We start from the raw sequence: 12,578 nt of genomic DNA, 5'->3' as shown, positions 1-12,578 counted from the left end.
CCGAATATATAAAGGAATCCTGCATCTCAATAACAGAAAGACAAATAATCCAATTAAAAAATGGGCAAAAGACATGAACAGACATTTTCTGAAGAGGAAATACAAATGGCTCAAAAGCATATGAAAAAATGCTCAACTTCACTGGCTATTAAGGAAATGCAAATCAAAACCACAATGAGATATCATCTCACACCTACCAGAATGGCCATTATCCAAAAAACAGAAAATGACAAGTGCTGGAGAGGATGTGGAGAAAGAGGCACACTCATTCATTGTTGGTGGGAATGTAGAATGGTGCAACCACTCTGGAAGACAGTATGGAGGTTCCTCAGGAAGCTAAATATAGATTTGCCATATGACCCAGCTATTCCATTGCTGGGTATATACTCAGAGGAACTGAAACTTAAGACACAGACAGACATTTGTAAACCAATGTTTATTGCAGCATTATTCACAATTGCCAAGAGATGGAAACAGCCCAAACGTCCATCAAAGGACGAGTGGATAAACAAACTGTGGTATATACACATGATGGAATATTATGCAGCTATAAGACAGAACAAAGACATGCATCATGTAATAATGTGGATGAACCTTGAGGACATTATGTTGAGTGAAGTTAGCCAGAAACAAAAGGACAGATTCTGTATGGTCTCACTAATATGAACAGACATTAATGAACAAACTTTGGGAGTTAAAAGCTGACGACACAGGCGACCAGGAGATAGAAAGAGGGCAGAGATCAGCCATTTGATGCTGAAGGACTACAGAATATTTAGGATTGATTGCATAGATCCAGCAATAGATAGCATAATACTGTGTGATGGTAGCACGGTACTGTAAGTACACTGAACAAAGATGTCTGTGAGTAAAGCTGAAAGAGGTGGGATAGGAGAATGTATGACACCAGAGGTAAAGATAGATGATAAATACTGAGACTGTATAACCTGGCAAAAACTGGAGTGGCCAATGACTGTTAGTAAATATACAAATATAAAAATGTTTTTGCATGTGGGAAAGCAAATGAATGTCAACCATGTAGAAATTTGAAAAAGGGATGGTATTCAGGAAAAAACATAATCAAAGCAAACTGGAGTCTATGGTCAACAGTAACATTGTAATATACCTCCAATAAATGTAACAAAGGCAATATGCCAATGCTAAATGTATATGAGAGGGGGATATAGGGGAGTAATATGGGATTCTTGGTAGTGGTGTTATTTGCTGTCCTTAGTAGTATATTGTATTGTATGACATGTTATTTTTCTTTTTATCATTGTTTCTTATTGCTAAAAAAAAAAAACAAAACAATTTTTCTTGTAGTAATCAGTATGTTCAAGTGCTGATTGTGGTGATAAATGTACAACTTTATGATGATACCATGAACAACTGATTGTACACTGTGGATAAATGTATGGTATGTGAATATAACTATAAAATTGTAGGAAAAAATATATATAGGAGTAAAAGTGTTGGAGAAAACATGGTGAGAGGGATGATGCCTCACCAATATGGACTAACTGCAATGTGTAAACTCAGAATTGAATCTTAGAACATAGCCTAACGTGGACACAATAATTGTAATAGTCCCTAGATTGTAAGCTCTTACAGCAGTTAACTCTATCCCTGAATTGTAAGGCCTATCTCTAAACTTTGAGATGCTGATCCCCTAGCGTATAACCTGATTGGTCTCTGGAACAATTCATATCTCTGAGACACCTGAAACTCAGAGCTAGAGCTCGGCAGATATGAATGTCAGTATTAGTGCATACAGCCACTGTCAAAAAAAAAAAAAAAAGCTGAAAAAGAGCCCAGACTTCAATTAGTGATATGAATGAAGCAGGTCTGGTTAAGACCAGGGCAAGCCAGGCCAAAGGGTAAAGGTTGAAACTGTGTTTTAAAACTTCAACTTTCATATGAGACCAAGGGAATAGATATCTATTTGGTACAGAATCTAAATTTTCTAAACAGTACAACTCTACAGTCGATTTGTTCAAACACCACAATTGCATGGAACTTTGAATAGGAAGTGAGATACGGTAGGTTAGTATAGGCTGGAGTGAAATAGTGACACATCCTAGAGTAATTTGGGCAGATAATAAAAAATATATTTACAGCCTCCCCCTCCCCAACCCCGAGGATCTGGGGGAAGGTGCGGAAGTGTTGGACATCCTCGCCTGGACTGGTGTTGATGTTGTCACAAACATTGGGACTGGCGGTTTGATGTGCTGAGCCCTCGAGCATGGGACTTGCCCTTATGAAGCTCATTATCACAAAGGAGAGTCTAAACTTGTATGTAATGGTGCCTAAGAGTCTCCCCCTGAGTACCTCTTTGTTGCTCAGATGTGGCCCTCTCTCTCTCTAACTGATCCATCTTGACAGGTGAACTCGCTGCCCTCCCCTCTACGTGGGACCCGACTCCCAGGGGTGTAAATCTCCCAGGCAACACAGAGTATGACTCTCGGGGATGAATGTGGACCTGGCATCGTGGGACTGAGAGTATCTTCTTGACCAAAAGGGGGATGCAAAATGAGACGAAATAGTTTCAGTGGCTGAGAGATTCCAAATGGAGTCGAGAGGGTCACTCTGGTGGACATTCCTTATGCACTATATAAATAAACACCTCTTAGGCTTTAATGTATTGGAATAGCTAGAAGTAAATACCTGAAACTACCAAACTCCAACCCAGCAGTCTGGACTCCTGAAGACATTATATAATAATGTAGATTACAAGGGGTGACAGTGTGATTGTGAAGACCCTTGTGGATCACACCCCCTTTATGTAGTGTATGGATAAGTGGAGGAATGGGGATAAAAACTAAGGACAAATGGGGTGGGATGGGGGGGATGATTTGGGTGTTTTTTTTTCACTTTTATTTTTATCTTGTTCTGGTTCTTTCTGATGTAAGGAAAATGTTCAGAGATAGATTGTGGTGATGAACGCATAACTACGTTATCATACTGTGGACAGTGGATTGTATATCATGGATGATTGTATGGTGTGTCAATGTATTTCAATAAAACTGAAATTAATAAAAAAAATATGTGGAACTGTTGCAAATTGTTTTCTTGGGAAAAAAATTGCGGGAGAGAATTATTTCATCAATATTTTCTGATATTTCTATTTAAAAAGTTCACAGTAAAAAAGCCATCAGGGAGTCAAAAACACTGATGAAAATTATGGCTGCTGGCTAGAGTTTATGAGTGTGTGGGTTTTTATGCTCAATATTTAGGGCTCATCTAGATAAATGAACATATTTGGGTAACCTGGGACTCTGTACTGGCATCTCTAAATATGTCCATTAAGTACATAAGGAAAAAAAGGAAAAGGGGAAGAACAAAAGGAGACTGGCACCAGCCTGACTGGTAACAGAACAGTCAGAAAAAAATAATCAGCAAGAAACAAGTCTATCTCCTTAATATTGAAAGGCACTGGTTTTTAATTCTCTTTCTTGGGCTGTGGTGCTGATCACCTTGATAGGACAGCAGGATTCAACCCCAGGCACTCATGCTAGTAATTACCTCAAGTGCTGATAACTCTTTTCAAAGCCTGTGGATAATAATTTGCTGAGTCCACAACCTATTATTTAAAAAAAAAAAAAAAAAAAAAAGACATCCAGATCTCTATCCCCGTTTCAAATTATTTAAGGTGTATGCTTCCCAGGAAAGAAGAGTTCTATGTGCCCTTGAGGTTTTCTTCCAGAGAAGTTTTATTTATAAAAACAAATTAAGAATAATTTCTGCTTGTAAAAACAAAAACAACAAAAACCTTCTTAGTGACCATTCTATTCTTAATCAGAAAAAAAACAAAATATTATTGCTATAATGTGTTGTAATCTTGTTTTACATCAACTAACAGATGTTACCCATGCAAAAGCAAAAAACAAACAAAAGCCTCAGGATGTTCGACATAGACATTATTTCTCGCATATTAGCAAAATGAAAACACTGTGCTCTAACCTGTTCCCAGCCTCTCCAGGGGATTCTGCCTGAGAAGCAAGGTAATCAGATCCTGGGCATCGGGTGGTGGCGCCTCATCCTTTTCAGGCCAGTTTATCTCATCTAGAAGGAAGAAACATAGTTTTCAACTTTACTGCTGAAAAGGTAGTCCAAGTCCTAAACAGCATCAGCATCGCCGGGAGTTTGCTAAAAATGCAAAATTTTCAGGCACCATTGCAGACCTACATGAGTTAGAATCCACACTCTAACAAGACCTTTAGTTGATTCCTATGCACGGTCAAGTTTGAGAAGTACTGTTTTATAAGATATGACTAGCACAGCTTTCATAAAGATAGGAGAGAATATTTTAATAAGCAGTATCTGATTTCATTTGCTTTTTGATTCATTTTCTTTGGGAATTTGGTTCCCAACAAGTTGCCTCTTCCAATGATTAAAAGGATTTAATATGAAAACTCGCAACTCCTGTGTTTCAGGTGGTCCCTCACCCAGGGATCATCTAAGTTCAAGACTTTTTCTCCTATCCTCACCTGAGAATTTGGCCATAAGCCATAGAGTTCTTCAGCTCCGAGAAGTGCAAAAAAAAAAAAAAAAAAAAAAGTTTGTAAAAATAAATATTTCCAGGGACAAAGGAAAGGTCAAAATGATAAGACTGAAGAAGGAAAGAAAACATTCAAAGTAAGCCTAGTAATGGAAGTATTTAAAACCTGTCCTAAATATTAGAACATGTTCTACATTCTAAAGGAGTTTGCCTCAAGATAGATGTGTGTGCTTGTGTGTATATGGAAATGCAATAAAAACATGAGTTATTTCCATGTGTGCTTGCCTCTAGCTTCCTCTGCTGCAGTTTAAATCTGATTTGGAAAGTAAAACATGAATATGCATCTGAGCCGTAAGGCACGGAGAACAAAGCCAGCATTTGCTGCTCGTGTTAATTAAACAGTTGATTCCCCCTGCCATCCAGGCCTGGGTATATCAGAAAACAGCCTAGTTATAAATCCATAAACAGCTCAGCTATTGTATAAAGGGGTTATACACTGCAGGCAACTCACAAAATCTACTTTAATAAAGTTTACAAATATGCCTGGCTTGTGACATCAATGATAGAGAATAATGCTGTGATCAAGAGCCTTCTCATATGCAAAATGTATGTTTTCCTACTTTTACTGCTGGATCTTGCAAGCACAGTGGAGAATAGACTGTGGTTGATGGAGGTGGTTGATGGTGATGTCAGTGAGGACTGACAAACTTTCAAGAATGGAAGGGCCTTTCAGATTTATGCTTCTGGGAAGTTTATAAAAACAGCAGGTAGGGCAGTGAATAGATCCTATTAATTATCATTTAGTTTTGCCACAAGCTGCATAACAACAGTTTAGGGTCAGCTTGCAGGTTAAGATCTAAAGGTTATTGAATTTTAAATGAAAGATGAACAGCTGTTACAGAAATAACATTACACTAAAACAACTACCAATGAAATCATTAACAATCTGTGAATTACATTTGCTTCCTTCTCATTCTCATTATTTATTATTTGGGAGACATTTGTTTTAGGGTTTATTACGTTTTTGTTAATTTCGTCATTGTGCCATTAGCCGTTTTTCCTATTTATGTAAATGTAACCCACATTAACCTTTTCTTCCCTCGTGCAACTTCCCTATAATGGAAAGAAGGACTGGATGGCAATTAAATCATTTGTAAATCCCACACCAATTTCTTTCGTGGAAAAAGCACACCATAAAAGTTGGTTACATTGCTAGTGCATTTCCAAATTCCATGTTAACAAAACTTCCTCAGATCAATTTTCAACACAAATTGCCCTCTGGAGGTTGTGAAAGCCAGTTACGTGCTTTGACGAGTGAGTGCTTTTAATTTGTTGGCGCAACTGTTTGATAAAGGTTAGCATTTTAGTAGCAAAACTGCGACACTCCACAGATTTACACTGAATAGCTGCTTCCCAACAATGGCTTAAAGATAATCCCTGATGATATTTACCACTGATGACTTGTCCAAATAGCTCTTCTGGAGTGTCCCCAAAGAATGGCACGCATCCAACCAGAAATTCATAGAGGATAATCCCCATGGCCCACCAGTCCACTGGCTTCCCATAGCCCTGCCTCAGAATCACTTCTGGAGCAATGTATTCAGGTGTGCCACAGACCTAGAAGATGATTGCAATATTAGAATAATTGGAATATTATACATGAATTAAAATGAGCAGGAGGGCTAAATACTAATTATTTTGCCCACAGTGCACCTGCTCAACCACATGGAACCACATGGACAAAGAACTTAAAAACAGCAATTATAAGTAGGTATCTATAATACCAAGGCAATGGATTACTTAAACACCAAAGAAGGGAAGTTTAAAAGTCTGCTCTAATTTTAAATGATGTGTAATGTTTAATTTCAAATTAAAAATATGACCCTGTTTGGTAGTTTTACCTATTTTACAATTTTAAAAGCATTTCTAATCCTTAAATTTAGAATAATAATAAATTTTAATAAGTCACTATCAAAGATACTTTGGGTATTTGCATAACCAAAATATATTCATATCCTGATATTTTGTAAAAGCCTGACAGTGAGATGGGCTTACCTTAAGTAACTTCACAATGAACAGATTGTGGGCACATGGTAATGAGGCATGCTTAAAGGGAAATGGGCCATGGCTCTGATTTTAGCACTCAGGATCGTACAATGCATCACGAGTTTTGCAAGTATTCTACCGAGACTCTCGAATTACTTACAAAAACTGTTCTCCATTTGTCTCTCTCACACTCTCACTTGTGTGCAATTAGATTGTTCATCTTGCTAATAGACCATAATGTTGGGGGAGGGATGTGGAGGGAGTGGGCAGTTTAAAGGGGCCCAGGGAGAAAAATTGGAGCAATTCACACTTTATTATAGGTAAGACTTATATAGAAATCTAAGCCAGAGAGAAGATGGCCTACACAAGTTGATTCATAATTTCCCTGTACCGTAATTTGCATGTATCTATAGAACAGCATCCGAGCCTACCTGTTTATCCAGGAACTCTCGTGCATCCTTCTCAATATGGCCTTCATAAAGATTGGTAGTCATGCTCATTAGTCCCACCTTGGATAATCCAAAATCAGTCAGCTTTATGTGCCCCATGGAGGTGACCAACAAGCTAAGAATCAGAAGGACATACAACAATCACTTTGAGGGCTGCTTCTTTTATTTAGGTTCCCTTCCTTTACTCATAGTTAATTTGTAAGACTAATACACTGGTATCACCTTCATTACCAAAACTAATCTGGGGAAGGAGATGAAGTCATACAAAATATCAAATACTTGCATCTAGCAGCTGAGTATAATTCACAAGGGAGGGCCAGTGGCCAGGTTCAGCTAATTTCTGTTGGAACAGCCACATATGGCATCATTTGCAACACACTGAAACTCTGGAAAAATTAAAGTATGGAACTCTGACTCCTTTCAATTTTCAGAATAAGGAAGCACAGAAGAAAAGGCTACTAGTGATACCTATGCATCAGGCACTAATTCATCTGACTGAAAAATGTAGTATTGCTTTAAATTTCATCTTCCTGCTCTAATTTAAATTTCTACTAATTAAGCAAAAAAAAAAAAGCTACTTTTCTTGTGTACACAAATATTCCCATTTGATAGCTTTATGAATTTATATATTTACAAATTTTCATTTCAAGTGCAAATATCTCATTTTAAATAGTATATACAGTATTTTATTAATCTCATAAAAAAACTAAAGGAAAAGAAGGGGGGAAAACAACTGGAGAGAAATATGCCAAAATTCTAATAGTGGTTGTCTTTGTGTGGTAATATTATGAATTAATTTTTTTCTTTTTTATGTTTTTCTGCACTTTCCAAGTTCTTTGTAATGAGAATTAGTCAATTTTATCATAAAAATGTTAGCACACTTAAAATCTTTACGTATTAATGTGTAATGGTTCTAGAGGCATCTCAAATTAGTAAAGAAAGCATGAAATATTTAATACATGGTGCCAAATGAAATGGCTAGTCATTGGTGAAAAAGAGTTTATCTGCGTCTCAAATCAGATGAACTCCACATAGATTAAAAATCAAAAAAAAAAAAAAAAAATTAAACTGTGAACAAAATAGAATATGGTATTATGTTTAACATCATGGATTACTAAGGATTATCTAAGTATGATGCCAGATGCAAAAACTACAAATAAAACAATTAGCAGCATTCCATGTAGCAATATTAAAAAGTTTAGATAGTAAAAAGCAATTTTAAAATTAACCCTGCTTTCTAGTCACCTTTTTCTTTTGTTTCTTGGATGTTATTATTATAAGCATCATGATATTTAAAAAGTATTATATAAAAATTACCATATATACTGTTAAAATAACCCATTTGGGGACCTTTGGGAGAATTTTTAATGTACAAAGCAACATTAAAAGAACACATTTTTATAGAACTGAAGAAGAAAGCTTTTTTATTGCATAAAAAAGAATTTTGTATGCTTCACCAATGTACATACTTGTCTGGTTTCAAGTCCCTGTGTACAATTCCATAATTATGTAGATATTCCAAGGCCAGGACTGTCTCAGCAAAGTACATCCTGGCCATATCAACAGGGAGAGGACCCATGTTTTTCATTAAGGTAGCACAATCTCCCCCTATAAAACACAAGAAAAAGATTTAGCAGATATAGTATCAGCTAGGAATAAAGAAGACCATCAGTTTAGGTTGCAAGATTTCAAAGCAGGATCATCCTTATACACAGATACAGCATATCATATTCATAAATGGATTATGTTTTAAGAAACCATATTTTTCATTAAGATATGTGGACAAAACAGAGATTTTTATTTAAGGGTAGTACTCATAAGAGAGCAGGTTTGGTTCCGAAGTGGAACTGTACTTTGAAGAAATGCACAATTTTAGGAACATGGTGACAACTTAAAATATTCCAGCATAAAAACTGCGTTCTGGAATCGGGCTGCCTGAGTTCAAATCTTAGCTCTGTGATTTAAAGGCTGAGAGATCTTAGGCAAACTATTTACTCTCTCTGGGTCTTGGTTCCTTCATCTGGAATGTCAGGAGATTAACAATATTCTTTTAGAATTTTTATGAAGATTAAAAGAGACAAGCTAACGTGATAAATATTAGTTATTATTGTTGTTGGTGCTAAAATGACCACAACAAAAGGTTAATAAAGCAAAGTACTGGTGCCATGGAAAGAACAATGGGTGGAAATCAGGCAAGCTATGCTTTTGTCTTGTTTCTACCACTAAGTATCTAGTAAGTTTCTGCTTCTTGGGCTTCAGTTCATTTGTCTGTAAGATAAAAAGATGGAAGTGAAGGACAGTTCATGTTTCTTCGACTTCCCTAGTTTTGGAATTGTTTGAACAATGACAAGAGCTTAAGTTAGATGCTTTCAAAACTGCTTTGGCTCTGCTGATCTGCTCATTTTATTAACCTCAAATATGTCAATAGGCCATGGACACTCAAACACTCAGAAATTTAATGTATAATAGATGAATATAAGATTATTGGAACATTTAAAAGGTAATCCACAAACCTTATTCAAAAGACCCCTTCCCCCACAAAAAAGATGAAAATCAGGAAGACTGGCTGGATCTTCTTGAATCTATTTCCTTTCCCCAAACCCATTTTTGATTCCATATCATAATGCCAAAGGCCAAAAGGATATATTTTTTGATTCATTCTTTAAGAAGACCAATTGTAGTGAATGCTTTTTATGATATGTGATAAAATTAGTAGGAAAATCTCATCACCTATATTCTAACTTTAATGACCAATTGCAAGGCGGTAGTTAGAATTAAAAGCTATTAAAAAAAGAAAAACAACCTTTTCCTAGATAGCACCGATTTTCCCATTGTTATCGATTTTCCCATTGTTACCGTAGAGTAGGCAATTTACAAGCAATTATCAGAAGATAATGACTGGGAATACAGCCATCTCATTGCCTGGCTTCAGTTCCTAGGCAGATATAGCCATTACGTGGCACAAATATAGAAAGCTTCAACAACACAAAGAGTGAAGGATCTCTGGGTACAGGTGTAGGGTTCCCAACATCAGAGACTGACTTACCTTCCACGTATTCCATGACCATGCACAAATGGCGTCTTGTTTCAAAGGAGCAATACATGCTGACAACAAAGGGGTTTTCTGCAAAAGTCAGGATATCCCGTTCCACAAAGGCCTGCTGGATCTGGTTTCGGAGGATGAGGTTCTGTTTATTAATCTTCTTCATGGCAAACCTCTGCCGTGACTCCTTATGCCGAACGAAGTAGACTGCCCTGAAAAGGAACACAAGTGTTGGAAGACGAACACAGGAGACAGGAAATAAGGATGCTCTGGGGATAGAGTAAACCATGTGGTCATCAAGTGTTTTTAAGCTCACAATGTAGCTGGAATTCAGCTCACACAAGCTGGGCTAGCAGCTATAAACATCCCAATCCAGGCCAAGGTCCTTTAGCCAGGATTGATTTATTTTGGCATTCTTTCAATAAAAATCACAGGTCATATAAAAAGGTATCAGATTTGCCCTCATTGCTGAAAGAAGGAAATAGACAGTCCCCCAGAGTGAGCTGTTTTTCAATAGCTAGCTGACGATTTCAGTTTTTCATAAAATAAAACAAACAAAATCCAATATATAAGTCAGAAGAGAAAAAAAATTAACAAAATTACATATGTATCAGGAGCTAGAGTCTATCTACTGTTAGATATATGCTAGGTATGTTTCCTCAACTAAAGCACTAATTTTCTAAATGCTATCCTTAGGATCTGTAAAACAGGACCACAGCTTCTTAAGGTAGCTGGCTTCCCACTTGAGAGTAATGTATTTCCCATGAAATTTCTAGATAGAGAAGTGTATAATAAGCTATATGAGGCTGAACTGCAAAAAAGAGTAGCATGTTTCCTCATTAGGGACCTCAGCATCTGATATACCTATTCCTGTTTCAACAGGAAATGCATTTCCCAATAAGGAGGGCCTAAAAGGGGCCCAAGAATTCAGTTGTATTTCTGCTCGCTCTGACCCCTGGGCCAAGGTGTGCTTAACTTTGTTGTAAAATAACTAGGTTGCACCAAATCTCTCCCTAAAGCCCCTCCCAAATACTCTACAGAACCAGATTCCCTGAGGCATGAAATAAAGAAAAGAAAAGAGGACAAAAGAGAAGAGGGGAGGGGAGGAGAGGGGAGGGGAAAGGAGAGAAAAAGAAAAGAAAAGGACTAGGATTAGGGGAGGAGTCTAAGGAGTTTTTAAACCCCACTGAAAATGAAGAGCAGTAAGAAAAATGTCTTGGAGTGGCTCCCTTTCTCACAAGCCAGTCCTCATTTGTCACCACAACGGGAGAACAGGTTTGAACTCTCAGGTTAGACAATGATCAAATAAGCAACAGTTTACCTAAAAAGCTCTCAGTCATGGTAAAGTATATCAAGTGATCTACTCCCTAAAAATTAAGGGGTTATCTGACTTGATAGGTATTTTTCACTAAGCTATTTCATTGTCCCTTAAAAATGAATCAGTGGCTTATCAAAAGGGGGAGGAAGGTTCATTTTTCTTTCAAGTATGTATACCTTTATTTTGTCTTTTCACTGCATCTATCCCTTTCCTTCACCCACAAAATCATACATGTCTTTTCTTCGTCTCTGTATAAAGATTACTTTGTGTCTGTTGCTTTATTCCTCTTTTCCACTCTCCTTATTTCTTTGGTTTTCTAGTTCTGCCTTCACTATACAGCAAAAGCACTTTTAACCAAATTCCACATCACCAATTCACTGAATAACCCGGTGCTATTATTCCCTGTAAATGAAACCCACATAGGAGCTGGCACGGCACACACCCAACGCTTTCCCTATGTGGCTAGTGTTCCTCTCCAGGATTCCTGAACACTGGGTACCCACCAGCTGAGTTTATTCCACCTGTTGATGTTGGCTGGACTTGATATCACAACTGACTAATTTAAACAAATATTTAAACTGATGAAAGAAAAGGCTTTGTTTATAGGAAAACTAAACTGAATGATTTGGAAGGTCTTGACTGGAGAATATCATAAAAATCAAGAATTCTACATTTAGATGGCTTCAAGTTCTTGCTTTCATTTCTAGCTTTACCTTTAAAGAAACTAAAATTGTAAAACAAAAAAGAAAATGTATTGTAAGAATGGTTTTTATTGGCTGTCAGAAAGAGGGCTGGCCTTATATCAAAAGAGCAGTAAATTTATATATATTTAGGTTATTATAGTGTTTAAAGTACATATTTTTTATGATTTTATACTTTGTCCAACTTTTAAAGTAACCAATAAACTACTTGCTCTCTTTGCATCAGATTAAAAGCTTTTACTCTATTTTCCTTTTTCCTGTTACTGATTGGATAAAGGTAAGAATCCAAAGACAACTGAGTTGTCCCTGATCAGATGATAGTAACACTATAGCAGAGACAAAGGAGAACAGAAAATAATATAGCCTCTTCTTAAAGACAAACATTGGTAAACGAACACTGTCATAAAGAGATCTTTAAAATAGAAAATCCATGTATAAAAATGGAATTTAGAATTCAAAATATTGAAAGGAAAAAAACAGTATGTTCACAAAATTACTTGCCTATCTTGATAGTCAACTGGAA

At 36.7% G+C, this 12,578-nt stretch overlaps 1 protein-coding gene across 13 annotated transcripts in view; it reads right to left on the bottom strand.

The window, feature by feature from the left end:
• The window catches only part of MAST4 (microtubule associated serine/threonine kinase family member 4), a 674,031-nt gene that overhangs the window by 39,057 nt on the left and 622,396 nt on the right, over positions 1 to 12,578 (bottom strand). For all 13 annotated transcript variants that reach the window (XM_037801729.1, XM_037801730.1, XM_037801731.1 and 10 more), the window contains 5 exons: positions 10,040 to 10,248; positions 8,463 to 8,601; positions 6,976 to 7,108; positions 5,950 to 6,115; positions 3,961 to 4,062 (listed from right to left, as the gene is read on the bottom strand). In XM_037801729.1, the coding sequence (XP_037657657.1) occupies positions 3,961 to 4,062; positions 5,950 to 6,115; positions 6,976 to 7,108; positions 8,463 to 8,601; positions 10,040 to 10,248 (749 nt within the window). The remainder of the gene's footprint in view (positions 1 to 3,960; positions 4,063 to 5,949; positions 6,116 to 6,975; positions 7,109 to 8,462; positions 8,602 to 10,039; positions 10,249 to 12,578) is intronic.

The sequence above is a fragment of the Choloepus didactylus genome, chromosome 13 (genome assembly GCF_015220235.1).
Source record: "Choloepus didactylus isolate mChoDid1 chromosome 13, mChoDid1.pri, whole genome shotgun sequence".
Lineage (NCBI taxonomy): Eukaryota > Metazoa > Chordata > Mammalia > Pilosa > Megalonychidae > Choloepus > Choloepus didactylus.
Note: the sequence above shows the minus strand (reverse complement) of the source record. Positions and strands in the feature narration are given on the sequence as shown.